The 18,414-nt window shown below is 37.3% G+C and overlaps 1 protein-coding gene across 9 annotated transcripts in view; it reads left to right on the forward strand.

The window, feature by feature from the left end:
- The first annotated feature begins 1,332 nt into the window (after positions 1–1,332).
- Positions 1,333–18,414, forward strand: part of ntrk2a (neurotrophic tyrosine kinase, receptor, type 2a) — a 98,182-nt gene continuing 81,100 nt past the window's right edge. For 2 of the 9 annotated variants that reach the window (XM_041999443.1, XM_041999445.1), the window contains exons 1-12: positions 1,333–1,859; positions 4,254–4,328; positions 5,371–5,442; positions 5,973–6,041; positions 6,820–6,968; positions 12,293–12,426; positions 14,878–15,010; positions 15,526–15,597; positions 15,756–15,983; positions 16,274–16,303; positions 16,484–16,492; positions 16,771–16,782. In XM_041999443.1, coding sequence (XP_041855377.1) covers positions 1,606–1,859; positions 4,254–4,328; positions 5,371–5,442; positions 5,973–6,041; positions 6,820–6,968; positions 12,293–12,426; positions 14,878–15,010; positions 15,526–15,597; positions 15,756–15,983; positions 16,274–16,303; positions 16,484–16,492; positions 16,771–16,782 — 1,237 coding nt within the window. In that variant the 5' untranslated portion in view covers positions 1,333–1,605. The remainder of the gene's footprint in view (positions 1,860–4,253; positions 4,329–5,370; positions 5,443–5,972; positions 6,042–6,819; positions 6,969–12,292; positions 12,427–14,877; positions 15,011–15,525; positions 15,598–15,755; positions 15,984–16,273; positions 16,304–16,483; positions 16,493–16,770; positions 16,783–18,414) is intronic. The other 7 variants (XM_041999444.1, XM_041999446.1, XM_041999447.1 and 4 more) reach the window with 7 other exon arrangements.

Below are 18,414 nucleotides of genomic sequence, written 5' to 3' on the forward strand. Positions count from 1 at the left end.
CATATTTGAGCTGCACACGGGGACAGGACATTGAAGAGGAGAGGAGAGCACTTCTCACATGTTGTAGTGTGCTGGGATTGTTGCTGCTCACAGGCAGATGTGCCGTCATTCCCTGCCTCTCAGTTGCAAGGTGAAAGATTGAGACGTACTGTATCGCTGTCCTTTAGTGGCTGAGCAGTGTTAAAGAGAGATCCACCCTTGTTAGAAATGCAGCCAGCAGAAGGAGATGCATAGCTGAAGATTGACTGGCTTCCAGTTTTGCCTCTACCCTGAGATGACATATGATTGATTCAGGTCTAGTTTGGCTGGAAGCCCCATATGATTATAAAAAATATGGCCTTATGATTTAATAAGGTGACGCATTGCCTAGTACATGCCAGCTAAACACTTGATGATTGGTGATTACTCCATCTTTCTCAGTTTGTCAGCCTCTCTTACCTACTGTGTGCATTAATTTAAGCTTGGGTAAGCTCAGATACTGATGAGGATCTAAATGGATTTAACAAGAAATTGCAGGCATTTATATAATTTATGTATCTTCTTTCTCTTCCAGCTACAAGACTTCAAAAATATGCTTAAGTCAATAAACAATAAGCCTCCTTCAGACAGCTTTAATTTTCATTGATTAATTGTATACAGGTTTAGGGATGCCCAACATGGCAACCTTTATAATTATAATAACAACCACAGTCTTGATGAGAATGATTATGACAATTAGAGCCTTCAACATCTCATTCAAGCAATGATTTAAAGGCAGCGGCCAGAAATATGAGGTAATCTCTTCAAGGCATCATTTTCCACCTCTGTCAGATAAGGACACTAACACCTTGTTAAGGACTCAAGGCAAGGCCAGCACAGCCTGTCAAAATGGAGAGCAAGTTAAACCCTTCATGGTACAAACATTAGGCTACAAATTGCTGGTAGTAATTGTCTTTCAAAAAACATGACAATTTACCTATTGCACGCGATTTGTTGATGTGCCTTTATGCACAAAGGGCTTGGGATCTGCACCTGAATCCGACTTCCTGATTTATGAAAGCACCCTAATGAAGATCAATGATGTTTCGCGTTATACATGTTCTGCTTTGACGCGGTACCCGTCTTCTTGCTCTTCTCTACTCCCCTCTTATCATCGCAGCCTTTATCCCTGTGAGCCGCGCTTTTTGTCCACCCACCCAGCACCAGCATCCTACAATCATCCACACACAGAGAACATTGTGTTGAGGAGGTTCCAGTCAGTGACATCTGAAAGAGAGAGAGGGAGAGAGAGAGAGAGAGAGAGAGATCCTCCTTGGCACACACCGCCTCTGAGGCAGAGATTTTGACTGACTGTCTGCCTGACTGGAGGATTCTGGAGGGAGCGCACGGCTGGGACAACGCACGCTCCTATTTTGTGTTTTTTCACCTTTCTTATCGTCTTGTCATTCAACTTGGAAAGGCGGCCAATGGTTGTTTAGCCTTGCTACACCGCGTGTATCCACCTCAGCATCGGATTTGGCTTAATTTCTCCGCTTCTTGACTGGGTTTACCGGGGCTGATTCTAGCCAACCTGGGCCGGGCCGTGGGGCTATTCCGCGAGCCTTACAGCTGAAGTTGGCACCGAAGATGAACGCCTTGAGACCCGGGAGCTGGGTTCTCTCCTCACTAGGGAGATGGTCTGGGTCGTGGCGATACTTTTGGTGGTGGGTTGTAGCAGTCGGGGTGACAGTGGGCTCTGGAGATCCGTGGATGTCCGCGGAGGCTTGTCCATCGTCTTGCTCCTGCAGCAGCACCAGGATCTCTTGCGTGGACCCGGAGCGGGGTATCAGTAGTTTCCCCGTCCTGCAGAGCGAGGCGGAGATGGAGAACATCACCGATATGTGAGTATCTCACGTGAACATGGCTTTGCAGAAGATGGGTTGTTGAAATTAAACAAAATAATTAAATAATTTATCCCGCTTTCGACATATTATAGAGGCTACGTTTTTACTACAACACTTAAAGAAATGTCATCCTCCATCCTGATGTGTGAAGCTGATAGACAGTGAGGAAAGATCCAGAAGGAGTGCGCATTTTATTTATTCTTTGCAGTCAGTCATAATCTAATTTTTAATTTCTAAATGCTCCTCTTTTCAGAATCCCAAAGAAACAGACCGATCGGCACAGTTTGGCTCTGACGAGCATCATGTCTAACCTACATTGCATAACACACTCATTGCCATCATGGGGCACATCAGTCTTTTAGCATTGGCGTGGAGACACTCTATAAAAATGAAAACAGCAGAAACTGATAGACTTTATACCGGGGGAAAAATACAGAGACAGTAAAACTCAGATTGTCTACTGGCACGTGCACACGCGTGTGTATCCCCCGTGTGTTCGCTTGAAAGTGTGTATAACCGCGTGTACTCTCATCAGACACCACAGTCCAAATATTAGCACAGACACTTCCCAAGATGGCTTGTGTGAGTTGGTTTTAATGAGCCAGAAGACAATCTATGCTCTAGAAAAATCAAGAAACGTTTTTTTTTTCTATAGAGTCAACAATTTGCTCGCACTTGAAGAATGGTTCGTCCTTTTCGGACTGCAGATGATCACGCAAGATGACACAAGCCTCAACTTGCATGTGCACCCCCTTTCCCCCGCTTACAATAAGGTGTCATTTGCCTTGAAAAAGTAGAGACACGTTTTTGGATGACCGAAATGGAAGAGGAGATTTAAAAAACATGTACTTGTGACATCTTTGCTGGCAAAGTTAAACGTCCTTGTTGATAACGACTTTTGTCAGAGATAAACAGCATTTATCACCGGCCTTGGAGAAACCTTGGAAGCGGTTGTAAATGAGCCAGCAGTCCGCTAAAAAAACATTAATCGAGCGCTTGACTAATATAAACAGACAAATTACTGATGATCGTGCGAAGTCTAATTCTTAGTATCCCCCTGAAAAACAGAGGAAATTGGTTATCTTGTCTTGTGCTTCTTTTAATTTCTGTATATTTTATTAGACATACATCTGCACTAAAGTTTCAAGAATTAGTCAGAATTAAATGGTTGTCTACGCAATTTAATGTGAGATAAATGCTTAGATACACTTGATTTTGATGTAGTTTTTGCCTTACAGGCTGATGTGTAGTATCAGAGCTGAGTCAAAGATTTTTATCTGCTAATCTAACAAGATTTTAATCTAAAGTAGCCTAATCAATACAGTGAGAAATCTCCCTCCCCCTCTCTCTCTTTTTTTTTGATAAATCAGAATTAATTAATGACTGAAACTAGTACTTTCATCACAACACTCTTAGAGTTTCTCCAGCTTATTTCAGTAGGGTAGTGTCCTTCTCGTTAAAAAAAACATCAAGTAAAGAGTTAATCAAGCATATATTTATCAGTTATCAGTGTTTCTACCTGAGACTGGTAACACTAATTCACTCATGTAGGCAGATTTTCATCATTCTACTAACATTTTGTAAAATGTAAAAATTGTTTTGCATTTTTGTTTCCATTTGAAAGATTTTTGAAAAAAAAAAAAAAAAAAAAAACTGTCCCAAATTTAACTTTGGGTAAATCTAAGCACTTAATTTAATAATGATGACATACATCTGATGGGCAATGAAACTGGAGAGACAAATGTTTTCTATCACACTAACTCAGAATATATGTTTTAAGAAGTAATACTAATGAACTAGCTGGATATCCATTCATACATACATAATTTAAGATGTAATTATTGTTGAATAAACTCTGAATACAGAGATTTGGAATGGTGAAAGGAAAGGGTCCTTAAATTTGGTGAGAGTTGTAAACATGCAATAGGAATGAGGGTATATGCCACACAAAGAGTTCTGCAGTGGCTCTTACAGTGTGTTCCCCAAACAGAAGATATTGTTCTCTCTTCTCTCCTAGGGGATTGCTTATCTTTAAATGTTCCCAGACATCTGATCCCAAAGCTGGAATATTTTAGAAATACATATAGTGCTTTTTAAAATACTGTATGCTCATGCAGTTCTTTTCATTCACACCAGGGAATTGCTTGCAATCATCTCCAGCTGGCCTTTTAACACAAATAGGTGCTTTGCTCAAGTGCTGAGGAAAAAGAGGCTAGAACTGTGCCTTTTTCCTCCTTTGGAAAACTATAACAGTATAGCTACACATATGCAAACATAATTCAAAAATATATCCATCCTGAATGGGCTTACAGCTTAATGTGTTCTTGACATGTTGATGCTTCATTCTGTTAAGAAATGAGCCTACTGACACAGTCTTGTATCTCCTGACAGTTACATTGCAAACCAGAGCAGCTTCTCCTTCATCAATGACAAAGACCTGAACTACTACAAGAACCTCAGGAACCTGTGAGTGTTTCTATGGCTTGCATTACCAGAAAATGACCTAGGATACACACTGAGCTTCTCTCAATAAGTGTATTTAAAAAACCATGTTATGTTCTTGCTCTGTTAATGACCCTAATAAACAGGTAGTATTTTTACATTACAACAGTATTATTCTACTTATTTGTTTTGTTATGACTCAGAATATGAGAAATAGTGATTAAACTCTGCTTTTCATTATTACTTTTATTGTGTGTCTAATTTTATTTGTAACAAAATCGTTTTCTTCAAATAAGAACTTCACTTACAATGTGAAAAATCTTTTATGTGGTCTCTACCTGCTTTCGCAGCAAATATTCAGTTTAGTTGACAAATTACTACCAAACACATGATGCACTGCTAGTATATGCTTTTAATTGTGGTTGGACCAGTGGGAGCAAAACTCTAAATTCACAAAAGGTTCAGTGTCTGAGATATGATACTGCTTCAAATTTTGAACATATCTCAGTCCTTAACAGGCACTGATCAGTAACAATCCAACATCCCAACTTCATGTCTCACTGCCTCATTTCTAATAGCTGATATGGAGCAAAATTCCTGTGAGCTTCTGGTTTAAGTAATGCTTAAAAATGACAGTTTATAGAAATAGTAAATGTTCCATATTCTTTAAACGTAAAGTTAGACATTCTCTAAACTAAAATATGGGTCCAATGAAGGATAATTTGTTTATGAACTTAGCGACAACCCAGTTAGACTGATTATTGTGATTTTGTGTGTTTATTCTACAGGATCTACATACTTATACAACATTAAAGAAACAAAAAAACTAATTACAAAACTTTTAAATGATATTTAAAGCATTTGTTAAGTTGTGGTTTATGCTATGGTATTAATGAAAGCATAATTTGGGCTGTGCTGGGATACGTCTTGCTTTAGGATAAGTTGATCTGAAATAACTAGCCCTCCCTGTGACCTGATGTCAGGCTTTTACTGTTGTTGATCATTTTGATATTAATGCTATAATGTCCATTAAGACTGATTGTGCTGTTGTGTTATTCTATGTCAGAACGGTGACCAACAGCAGGCTAACACACGTATCAAAGCTGGCCTTTGAGAGCAACATTAAGCTACAATACCTGTGAGTAGAATTATTGTGTTTCTTTTTTTTTTCTATTTATATAACAGTGACTAAAAGATTATTGTTGTTTTTTTATGTACATTTTCTTATTTCTTTGCCTCAGCTTGGTAAAAAAACAAAACATTATCATCATTATAAAAACTATAGCTAAGCTTTGATTATCATTAATATCATCATAGTGATTGAGGAAATTAAACATATTTTGTTAAATGCACAATTGTTATTAATAACATTACTACATTAGAAAAAAAATCATGTAATGGCCAAGAGACTAATGGACAATAAAATACATCTCAGGCTAACAAGTTTATTATTGATTGTTAAATCTTGATAAATGATGATGATTATTCAATTTTAATTCTACTAAATATTAAATGAATGTATTCTGCAGCAGGGAACTTTTCAATCATTAAAAAATATTACAGATTTGATAAACAAACATGTGACTTAGATTTTGCAACAATAACACAATACTTTGTTGTAGTGTCATGAATCTAACCTTATTCCTGTATATTCAAATTCTTTTTCAGGAATTTTAAAGATAACAACCTGTCATCCCTGTCCTGGCAGATATTCAAACACCTCAACATCTCATATCTGTGAGTCCAGATAAATCTTCAGTATCACTGTCTCTCAATTTCTGTCTGTCTGTCTACTTTCCTACCAGCCTTACACACACAGATACCTATAGTGTCTATTATGTAACGGTTTATTTTATCACAATCTTTCTATTTGTACAAGAAAACAAAGAAGGAGAAATATTATTTGCTCTCTTGTGGAGAGTTTGATGGGAAAATTAATACAATTTTTACATTTTCTTTTAATTATGTACAAGTTTAGCTTCTGGCATATAAAATCTTATTACACATTTGGACAGTGCTAGAAAATGGTGAACGTATTATATAGTTTTGTATACAGTGAGTGATTAGCTTAGCCTAAAAAGTAGAAAGAAGATGAAACGTGTATGCTACTTAAGTGAGTTGAGAAGGTTTTGCTTTTGACCTGGAAATAGTTTTGATTAACAGGTACAGTACAATCATTTTTCACCTCTTTGGGCTTGTCTATATTAAATGAACAAGAAATAATGTTCCTATTAGTGAGCTTTACAGATGTATGGGGCTTCCAGATTTTACCCCAGTAAAAATAACATACTTTTGGCTAGAGCCTTGTATAACACTTACAGACAGTTAAAACGGTATCACCTTATTTTTCTGGCCATTGACAAGCATCTGTCTGAAATGTTGAACCATTTATTTAAGGCGCTTTAAAACCAGAGACAAGAAAGCTTATTGTGTTAGATTCTCTTGCTCGGCCACTCACTGCTCCTCACAGTTCTTGACTCTGTGTGTGTGTGTTTGTGTGTGTGCGTGCATCTAGGATCCTGTCAGGGAACCCTCTACACTGCTCCTGTATGAACATGTGGATCAAGCTGTTGTTAGGAGAGGAAGCAGACACTCAGGAGCTGCGCTGCATTGAGGATGGAGGAGCACGTAAGCTGTTGTCGCAGCTGATGCTGCCTAACTGTGGTAAGAGCACACAAACACATGCACACATACACAAATATGCACACACATTAAGGAGCTTGGAAAAAAACATTCAGAAGATGTGCAGAGTACAAAGTATTGAAGCATCTAGAGGAAATAAAATTATGTTAATGAGTTAACCAGCAAATATTTTTTCAAATCCTTGATTTGATTGTGTGTTCATGCAGAGAATGCTGCATGCACTTTGTTTCAGGTACACAGAGCCATGCTTAGCCTGTGACTTCTTATGTCCCTACACACCATGCAGTTTAGACAGCCAGTCTTACACATTAACAAGCAAACAAATGACTAAATGAAAGCATGCATGCACATGGAGAGTCCTGCTTTATGAGAGAGGGCTTAAACACAGTTCGGTGTCTACTGTGTGTCACTGAAATGCCATAAACGCTAAAGAGGTTGACATATCTTTGTGCTGTTGGGATTTTCAGGATAGAGAAATCTGCGATAGACATTGCAGTATTGTCTGTGTATGTATGTATGTATGTATGTTGGGATCTTATAGACTAGTTATAACCATCTGAGACAGTTGCTTGTTAGGATAGAAAGGTTACTGTACATGATGTTATAGAAGCAGCAAGAGATTGGGAGGGATTTGGATGGATGGTATATTTTAATTCAAAACATAAATGTGTCTCAAAGATGGTGAAAATGAAGAATTAAGTAGAATAAAGACCATCTGCAATATGTCCTAAAACACCAGTGGCCTGCTGTCATGAAACAGACTTCATTTCCTTTTTCTTTAGTCATCATGTTTTGTTCATCAAAGAAATTCTCACAGGTGAATGGAAAGCTGCACAGAAATATTCATCACCAACAGCAATAATCAGTTTCTGAGCAACGACAGACGTTTTACACATGCATAGAATAAGTTTGTTATTACTCCAGGGCAGATTTCTGCACAGAGATGCCTTATATGTATGTCTGTAAGAAAGTGTTTCCCAAGCTGAATGTAAAAATGTCAGCAGTTAATTGACATTTTATTCCTCTCTTCTTTTTATCCACTGCATTAATTTTTCATGAATCTTCTATTTTGGACTCTCTTCTGTTCATAAATGGGGTCACATTACAGCTTGACCTGTCTCTGAATGTCTGAGAAGGATTTGCTCTTGTTTTTTTGTGTGTTTGTTGGCTTTTAGCTGGGTATGTATATCTAGGTGAGACTGATGTTTAATAATAATTTAGAGTTTGAGCTTCATCCAAGTACACAAAAGAAATTTGTTGCACACTTTTGGGGGTGAAGTCAAAACAGCTTTCCCTTATACTAAAGTCTAATCTGCTTATTAAAACAATAAACAAAAATATTCATTTCAAAGGATTTTGCCATCTCTGTTGTTGACAGAGCAAATGATGTGCTCAGAAATAGCTTGGGGCAATAGGGGCACTCAGGATGCAGGCAATGACTTAGCTTGGAGGAAGCTCACAATGTCATTGATAACTCCTATTGATCTGTCCCCTCTGCCTCCCCTCCATTAGCAGAGGTTATTTTTGGTAATAACACAGTTACAGCAGGGCCCCTGGAGAGGTGGGCAGGGGACCCCCTGTCGGAGTGACATATGAGTGGGAGGGCATGGTGGGGCAGCGCAGGGGTGCCAAATGATGCCCTAGGGCTAACAGTGATACACCAGAAGACCTCTCAGTCTGGCCAAACTGCTTGTCGTCACGTCTCATCTGTATTTCTCATTTTCCATCTGTCTGTCTGATTTGTGTGTGTTCTGAGGGTCTGAATATTTCTGAGTGACATTATAAGGGAGGCACAAAGCAGAGGAAATGCCCAGCGAAGCCCTGAGGCTGACACTGATCTCTCTATCCGTTGTTGTTGTCAGACTGCTGAAGCTCCACCCAAAAAAGCATGATAAGCAGATTGTTTCTACTGCTGACCAGTACAATACATTACCCAATACTGCCTCTCTGATGTTAATGCAGTCCCACTATTCCAATACAAATTTGTCAACTATGTCACTCAGAAACAATAAAAGAGTCATGCAAAAACATATCAACTTGTCACATTGCATGATTTGCTTTTATAACTCTTCCTTAAACTGAAAAACGTCTATGGAGCCTTGCATGTCCATGTAAAAATCAGGAAATTTAGGCTCTTTATACATATATATATATATATATATATATATATATTCATGCATATAAGAAGAGTGAACATTTCTCTAAACATCCACGGGGATGTGTGTATTGTGCCCTATAACAAGAGCCGACAACAATGACACTTTCAACAATGATGCTTAAGTATGTTGTGGCAGATTGTGCGGAGGTTTCAACCCAGAGGGTAGATGATGTTTTCCTTTTGAATATGAGTTGTGAGCAGTTATTCAGAGTCATGTCACCTGGACATATCTTTTATGCTGTGCTTGTAATTCAGAGTAGATTCACAGTACACACTCCAGGTGAATAATGACAATATGGTTTAAAAGAGTAAGTAAGTGTTTAGGAATTATACTTTATACATGATTCTATTCATATTAATACCTCAAAGTTTGATGGGTTAGGTGTTATGGTTTCAGTTTTGCACATTTCTCTCCTGTTAAGTCATTAATGAAAGACGGGGTACTCCTTCTCTGCCAGTGACATTTCTGTAAAAAAAAAAAAAAAAAAGAAACAAAAATCTAAAGATGGCAACCAGCTGTTTTATTACTTGGTTTGTGGTTCATTTCACTGATCTTGCAAAAACAACCTGGAAATGGGAAAAAGGAAAAGCAAAAGCACCAGAAAAAACAGTCGACATATAAAAATCCCAGATAAATAACAATAACAAAAACTCCATTGAACTGGGGCAGTGATTGGCGCACCACTGCCACATATGCAACTGACAAATCTGCACTTCGAAGAATGGATTGGGACACAGCTGTGGTCTCAGTTTTGTAGTGATACTTTAAACCATGTAGTGTTTGAAGAAAAGCAAAGTAAAACACACATACAGTGGTTTAAAAATCATTATTATAAAATTAATGTATTATATTTTTTATATTACATTTTAAATTATATCTTATATTTATAATATACTTTTCTTTTAACATTTGGTATATTTTCCGTATATTTGGTATATTGTAAATGAATATTTCTTTATGAGACTGGCAAATCATTCCATTCTGTATTTATTTGTTTATGTTCCTGGAATTGGATCGGGAATAGTGAAATGTATAAGCTAGTTGGTCAGCTCCTACTTCTGTCTGCAACTGCACCAAACAGAACATGCCATGGAGTGATGCAAGAAAAGAATTAGATACGCTATCTACAGCTAAAGAAGTATTAGATAGCTAGTGTGAAAGCCTTTTGGATTTTATCAGAACGTTGGCCCAAATTTGCAGAAACTGCTGGCCGTACAGACAAGTAGCAAAACTTTCAAAATACAGGTGGTAAAAATCAAGTTTTTAATATTGTTAAAATGCCCATATAATATTTGTTTACTTGGAAAAACTCTATCATAAGAAAAACATTCAATTTACCACACTGGTAAAGCTCTTTGCCTTGGAGAAGCAGTGTACGAGTAGCCCTAAGCAGACTCAAAACGTTACATGTTTTTTGAGGGTCTGGAATACCTGGAGAAAAAAAGAAAAGCATAGATCCACAAGGAGCACATGCAAACTGCTTAAAGTCATTATAACCCATCACATTGTCTATATTTCCATATTTCCATAGTGAAAATATAAAACAAATTCCACTTGTAGTCAAACATGTTAGAAATGATTAACTCCATTTCCAAACGAAGTTGAGATTATTAAAATACAAATCAAACACAATTGTTAATTCAATAGTTCTTTTTGTTTGTTTTTGTAAAGCAAACACAAATACTGAGGTAATGATTTCCACTAGCCCACTTTACTGTATTTGAAAATGTAAACAAATCTTAAAAATCTCAATGGCATACTTACATGTCAGCAGTTATACCTCAGTTACCACTGAGCAAACTCCATTTCCAAACTCCAAATTGATTTATGAAAAAAGCTACAGATTTCTCTCATGTCTGGCAACCTTATAACTGCCACGAATGTTGTGCATTAGTACAGTTCTGTGTTGCTGATTGCCCCTTTGCAAACACTCAGCAGTCAGTGTTCTCCATATGCTTACAACTGGCTGCAGATGAACTGCAGTGCAGGCCAAACACTGAAGGACATACAACTGAAACTTCTCCAAGACTTTGTCACAGACACTGGCTATTCTGCTAATTACAAGAAATTCCCTTTCAGTTCCACTTGTTGTTTTTGTGTACATCCACGCAGTGAAAGGATTATAACTGCAGAGGGTCTTGGGTAGTTTGACTGCCAAAGCTTTGCTCATAAATAATTGACATTGGAATAATTTTCTTTTGCGCACTGGTTCACAACTACGGCATTCAAACCAACACCTTTTGCATAGATTACGTTCATATTTTCAAAGCTCATTGCAGTGGGAAGTGTGTATGTGTGTGTGTGTGTTTGCATGTGTGTACTTTGATCTGCAGTTAGTGTCAGTAGAAAGTTGATTAACTGGGAGCCTGTTAAGATATGGGATTTTGATATGGTAGCTGGCTTGCCACCACTGAAATGACTGTTTTTTTTTTCCAGCGTCACACAGTGATTGAGTGGGTTGCCGTAGTGATAAGTGGGTTGCCCTGGAGATAAGCATTCTGCCTATGGACAGAGAAGGTTTGAAGAGAGGGGGACAGTTGGAAAGAGGAGGGTTTGATAAGAAATCTGGCCACTTTTATCAGCTGTAACTGTTGACATCCTTCTCTTCTCTTCTCTTCTCTTCTCTTCTCTTCTCTAATGTTATTAGATGAGGGACGATGGTGGCAGGGTTCAGACTGAGTCTGATTGGTCATGCTCAGGTCACCTCTTGGTCAGCTCTGTAGACACACATTGACACAAATGCAGACACACACAGAGTCACCAGTGTCTTTGCTTTGACAGAGGCTTTAGACTGTGTCCAATCAATTTAGTGCTTGGGCTGCTGAAGACATGCACTGGTAATCAGTGTAACCATCACTGTGTTTGAACTCTGTCTCTTTGTCTTACTGTTTGATTGGAACGAGTGTGCTATAATGGTAGTGAAAGAAGAGAGTGGGGGACAGGGAGATTGAATTTGAGGTGTTTCTTTGTGTGCCTTTATTTCACTCTGTGGTGTGTGTGTGTGTGTGTTTGCCTGCCTTTCCCCTTTCACTGTTTAGGTTGTTACGTGCCTTGTATTTTAACTGGAAGGACAACCGCTGGCCATGAATCCTAAGTTTGCTTACTTCCTTTCCGTACCTCCTTCCTCCTCTCCCTCTCCCTGTCTATACTCTGTTCTCTTTCTTCCTGCTCCCTGGTTGTATGTAGAGGTTCCTATGGCAACGTTGAGCCCAACCAAAATGACTGCAAAGGAAGGGGAGGACATGGAGCTGTCTTGTACAACCTCTGGTGTGCCTTCGCCTGAGCTGAACTGGAAAATGGTTCTGGTCACTACCAATGAGGTTAGATTACACCAGTCACACACATTTTAAAGCTGAATGTAGTTAAAAATTAGTTGTTACACATAAATGCAGACCTTTTTCATGATATTTACAGGGTTTTATAAGATATATGCAAACTTAAAATGATTTTCCAAACCTTCAATAAATGGCATTTAATATATTTTCTTTTTTCAAACAACATGGAAGTTATAAAGATTATTTATAATGTTTAAATTTTTATCAGTTTAATTTAGATTTTTAGAACCATAGTTTGTGGTGCTTGAATTGTATTGCATTAAATCAAATGGCCTAAATGTGTCTCATTCTAGGCTCATTATTGTCTATGGATCAAATAAAATATGAATAGCATGTACAGTTAGGACATCTCAGTTCTCAACCGAGCTTATCTCATTAGAAATAGGGCTGGTCAGTGATGATACTTGTACTCAGCCCAGTCAGTTTTATAATCAAGCAATAAGATGTTGGCTCAGACTAAAGGAAATTCTGGTGCTTATGTTCAATAGGCAAGGCAAGGCAGTTTATTTGTATAGCACATTTCATGTACAGGACAATTCAAAGTGCTTTACATAAAACAAAGACATTACAGATATTTAGAATAATAAAAGGCATCAACACATAATCACAATAAAATAATAAATTACATTAAAATGATTAAAAGCAAGATAAGTTAAAAAAAAGTTTCCGTGCAGATTTCATGCATAGGCGCACGAGAAAAGACATGTTTTTAACCTGGATTTAAAAATGTCTATATTTTGGTGAAAATTTAATCTCCACTGGCAGTTTGTTCCACTTGTTTGCAGCATAACAGCTAAATGCTGCTTCTCCATGTTTAGTCTGGACTCTGGTTTGGACTAGTTGACCAGAGTCTTTGGATCTAAGAGCTCTGCTAGGTTTATATTCTCTGAACATATCACAGATGTATTTTGGGCCTAAACCATTCTGGGATTTGTAAACAAGCAGAAGGGTTTTAAAATCTATTCTGTGACTGACAGGAAGCCAGTGTAAAGATTTCAAAACTGGTGTGATGTGTTCAGATCTCTTAGTCCTGGTTAAAACTCTAGCAGCAGCATTCTGGATGAACTGCAGAATACTTTCTAACATTTGCAGAAAACACCAAAGACAAAACAGAAATTAATATGTACAAGTCTCACACCATTTACCAGTATGAAAAATTTGGCTCCAAAAAGTGGTGATGAAAAAGTCAGTTTTCTGATAAATTTCTTTCAATGTATGTTTACAAAACTACTTTATTCTACTGCCTGTTTTTTCAGCTGTGATGCTTTCTAAACATATTTAGATTTGATGCCTAAATCTATTTAAATAGTGACTGAAAATTAAAATAATGAAAGCCTTACAAACAGCAAATAAGGCAGTGATTTCTACAAATTAGGGCGTAACACGTTTATTAAGATTAATTAATTGCAGAAAAAAATGTCTAAAAAAATAAAGCATTTAATTGCAGTTTGTGTTCCAAACAATGCGGAACGTTTGTTAGTGCACGATTTCCCAGTAAACCGATACTGATTGATGCACTCGGCAGAGCTCGGCTAACACAATGTTGCCATGTTAGCTACTTTGGCATCGACTTTATTTAAAATAGAGACTACTGACAAATCTAGTGACTTTTTTGGTGTTATCTGAGGCTTTTGTAAACTGATGTGAAAGCATGTACAATTTACTCTTCTCATTGAGCCGCAGGTGCTGCTGCAGGCCCTTCCCCCATCCAAAAGCGCTCACTAGAGGTCCTCACACAGCAGCAGCACCCAGCTCCAAGCTGCATTCAGACCTCCATGACCAGACTGAAAATAAAACGTGTAAAGTTTCAACTGACTGATGGCTTTCTGTCAGATATTAATGCCTATTAATGAAAAGTGTGGACAAAACATTTAAAAAGTTAAAAGTGCTGTAACATGTTGTAGACTCTTAATTAGAGTTTACAACAGAACAGCCAGAGCTGTTCTTTTTGTGCATTTTTCCAGACATTACTAGAGCTTGACTTTACAATAAAATTGTCAGTGTTTATTATTTGTTTCAAGCGTGCACTAAAATCCCTTTAAATAAAAAGAAAATGTTGCTTTTTCAGGCAACAGTTTTTGTACGATTGAAATGCCATTAATTGAGATTAATTAAGTATAAAGCCTCTAATTAATTAGATTTTTTTATTGAGTGCCACCTCTACTACAAACAAAAGTCTCATATAAACCATGAATTCTAATATTCTGGGTAAAAGTCCTGTGACTGCACCTGTCTTACCTCCAAATTTGTATGTTATTGGTCTGCATCATTTGAACCATGATCACATGTCCATTGCTTAAAAGCTGAAAACTGACGCTCCATTTGCATAGTTTCTGTGTTACTTGTACATTATTTTAAATATCATGTACTGCCACGATGTACTGCATTGTTAAGAGGTCATGGGCTTATTTTCATGTATTCTGTTTCACCTCACAGATTGCGACATCAGGCCAAACTTCAGTGTTGCGGCTGTACAACTTGTCATCATTGGATCACAACAAAAAGATCAGCTGCATTGCTGAAAACATTGTAGGAGAGAAGGAGTCTTCTCTGCAGCTGGATATACTATGTATGTATACCCTCTGGCAAACAGCCATAATTCAGTGTAGATTAAGTGTCCATCCAAGCAGCAGTACTCTTAAAAACAGATAATTAAAAGCTCTAGAAAACAGCAGTCACTCTTATCTTTTAACTCCTTCTTACCAGACATCCCATGAGTGAGACATGACAAATAAATATGTATTTTACTCAGTCTCCCTTCCAAGGACCTACACATGTTATACACCATTGGAATGCTAAGATTCTTAAGATTTGATTTATGTATACCATTCTAAGTTATAATCATAACTGTAGATTCAGTAAACACTTAATTCAGACCTGTTACATATAGAATTTATATTTGAAGCTCTACTGTAGCCTACTTCAGTAGCACATGATACTGCAATAAAAACGTTCTTATTTTAGCTGAGAATGGAAGAATTAAGTTGATTAGTATTTTTGCATACTTTGCTTGTTTAGATTCTGCATTTTCTCTTGGAATTTCACATACTTTCTCTAAAACTCAAAATTCTGTTCTACACTCAGTTTCACCAAAAATCACGAAGTTGAGCGATGCAATCTCGGACCATCACTGGTGCATCCCCTTCAGCGTAGAAGGTGTGAGACACATCCATGTACAATAATCTCATTTTTTAATTTTCAGAGATCTCAGTGTAAAATGCCTTCCCTAAATCAGAGCAATGACCCTGCAAATATGATAACAAAATTTGTAAATATGATAATGAGTTTTATGTTTTGTTTTGTATTATTTCTAGGAAACCCAGCGCCAGTTTTTCAGTGGTATCACAATGGTAGAGAGGTTACAGAGGGGGAATACATCATGACCATGATCCACGACTACACTGACAGAGAATTTCATGGCTGCCTGCAACTGGACAGCCCCACACACGTCAACAATGGGCGGTACACACTTGTGGTTAAAAATGAATATGGGTCTGATCAAAAGGACGTGGACGCTCACTTCATGCACAAACCCTGGGACGGTGAGGAGCAACACTGCCATATTTCACCCTGTTTTCACACCATTGTGATCGAGTTGCAGTTACACTGTTGAAAGGCATGGAAACAAATGTGACTATCATTTACATACAGAGCTTAAACTGATGACATGAATTTACTAGTAAGAGATTTAACTAGTCACTGTTGTCATTCATTTCTTTATTTCATTCATTTTTAAAGAAAATTTTCTATTATCTGTGTCCACGTTACCATCATGTATTGAAATACTATATTTAAAAAATGACCAAATCTAACTTTTTGCTTTTGTCCCAAGATGCAGAAGGAACTGACTCCACCTATTATGGTAAGTGATCTTTTTCTTTTTTATCAAACGTAAAACTGTTAAATGAAACATATCAGCTTGAATTCGTAGTCTGTTCTTTGTCTGTGTTTTTAAATACATATTTTATGTTTAACTTTGTCCTTATCTGTTCAAACAAATTACATTTTAGAAATCTTTCTCTTTCTCTTTCTTTCTGTCAAGTTGCTGAGGGTGCGTTATATACCGACACAACAGTGCAGCTCTTTTACATTCAGATGTTATTTTCTTTCAGATGTTGCATGCTAAATATGTATTTTCTGTTGGCTTCTGTCCTGTGTGCTGTGTTTGTGTGATGATTGTGTCTTTGAAAGAAGCTCAGAGAACAGGCATGGCTGACATTATTAGGTGTAAAGAGCTGCATGTTGAAAATTTGTGAGTGAAATAGGTTTTTGTTTGGATATAATTTGTCTCTGTCTATCTCTTCCTCCAACACACCATCCCACTGGCAGAGCTAGTTACAGGTACAGTGACATCTTTACTTTGCTCTTTCTGTTATTTACAAGCAACCCAGCTTTGTGAACTGTACACAGTCGTTTCAGTCAATTCTGGCTACAATGTCAGATTTTGTTTTTTTTTACCATATATAGTTAACAATAAAAGTGGATCTATTTTTTCCAGAAATTAAAAAAAGAGAATAGTTACTGAATTTTAGAGAGTTCAATAAAGCAGATCATTTAATGTTAAAAGCAAAACATTTGTTATTAATATATTTTAATAATAATTTTTTTGCAAAGCTCTTTCTAGATGATTAGATAACCCCTTCCATTATACATTCTGACCAAACAAGTTTTATACAACAGACAATCTTCCATTAACACATGCAGACTAATTAATATTATAGACTACTCCACCATTAATAATTTGGAAACAATAATTATTTCTTTACATGCAGAAAAAGCATGACAGGGTAAATTGGAATTTTTTATGGACTGGATAAAGATACTATATAGCTCTTCAAAGGCCTGTATGAGGACAAATGATCAAACTTTTCCAAGCTTCGGTCTACAGAGATACCAGACAGGGTTGTCCACTTTCACTATTTGAATTTTTTTTTAACTTCTTGCAGCTGCTTTTGGGTATAATAAGGATATTAAAGACTTTCAGGGAAAATGTACAACATAAGTTGCAAGCACTTTGCAAGAATCTGAATATTACAAATTCAGATAGTGAAGACCTCTGCAGACCTAACCTTGGTGGAGGTAATAATTGTTTTAAAAGCATCAACATTAGCTCCTCTCTGACAGCCTGGTGGAGATTCCTTAAAAATTCCTCTTCACTCTTCCCATGCAAGGGTACACCCATCTGGAACAATCCTGACATCCTGCAAAACAAAAAAATATTGAACTTTTCTCAATTTAGCACCAAGGAATAACATACTTACAAGATATGATTGTTAACAGAACATTCATATCATTTGACATGCACACTGTACAATATGGAATTAACAAATTTGTAGAATATCAGCAACTAAATTTTGTAATAAGTAAAAACAAATATACTGAACCAAACAGATTTGCAACATCCTATTAGGATAACAGAGTTTCTTAATATTAGCACCCTCAAATTACTATAAAAAATATACAGATTAATGTCAAGAACAGATGAGACACTCTCTTTACCAACTGCAAAATGAAAGTCTGAGTTATCCATCAACCCTAGTCAAAATTTCTGGTCACAAATATGCTTAAAGACCTTCACAATGATTAAACATCTGAATTTACAACTTATACAATGTAAATTTCTTCACAAAACACATTATAGTGGAAAAAGAGTGTTCCAGATGGGTCTTGCACAAGCTAACATCTGCCCACCATGCACTTATAAAACACCTGATGACTATATGCATGCTCTGTGATTTTGTGCACCAGTACAAACCTTCTGGCATGAGGTGTGCAAAGATTTATCAACATGGCTCAAGTTTACAAATCTGGTGTCTAGGAGATGTGGAGCTCTTGTGATCTCTCGGGGTGGGGTTCTGGGCTGGACACTGTGGGGTATTGTTTATCTGTTTTGGATGTTGGTGCTGCTTTGTGATGGTGGAGCAGGGCTCCTGGCGGGCCAAGTCGGCACCGGCACTGGCTCCGGGCTGGGGT

Source organism: Melanotaenia boesemani, chromosome 11 (assembly GCF_017639745.1).
Source record: "Melanotaenia boesemani isolate fMelBoe1 chromosome 11, fMelBoe1.pri, whole genome shotgun sequence".
Classification (NCBI taxonomy): Eukaryota; Metazoa; Chordata; class Actinopteri; order Atheriniformes; family Melanotaeniidae; genus Melanotaenia; species Melanotaenia boesemani.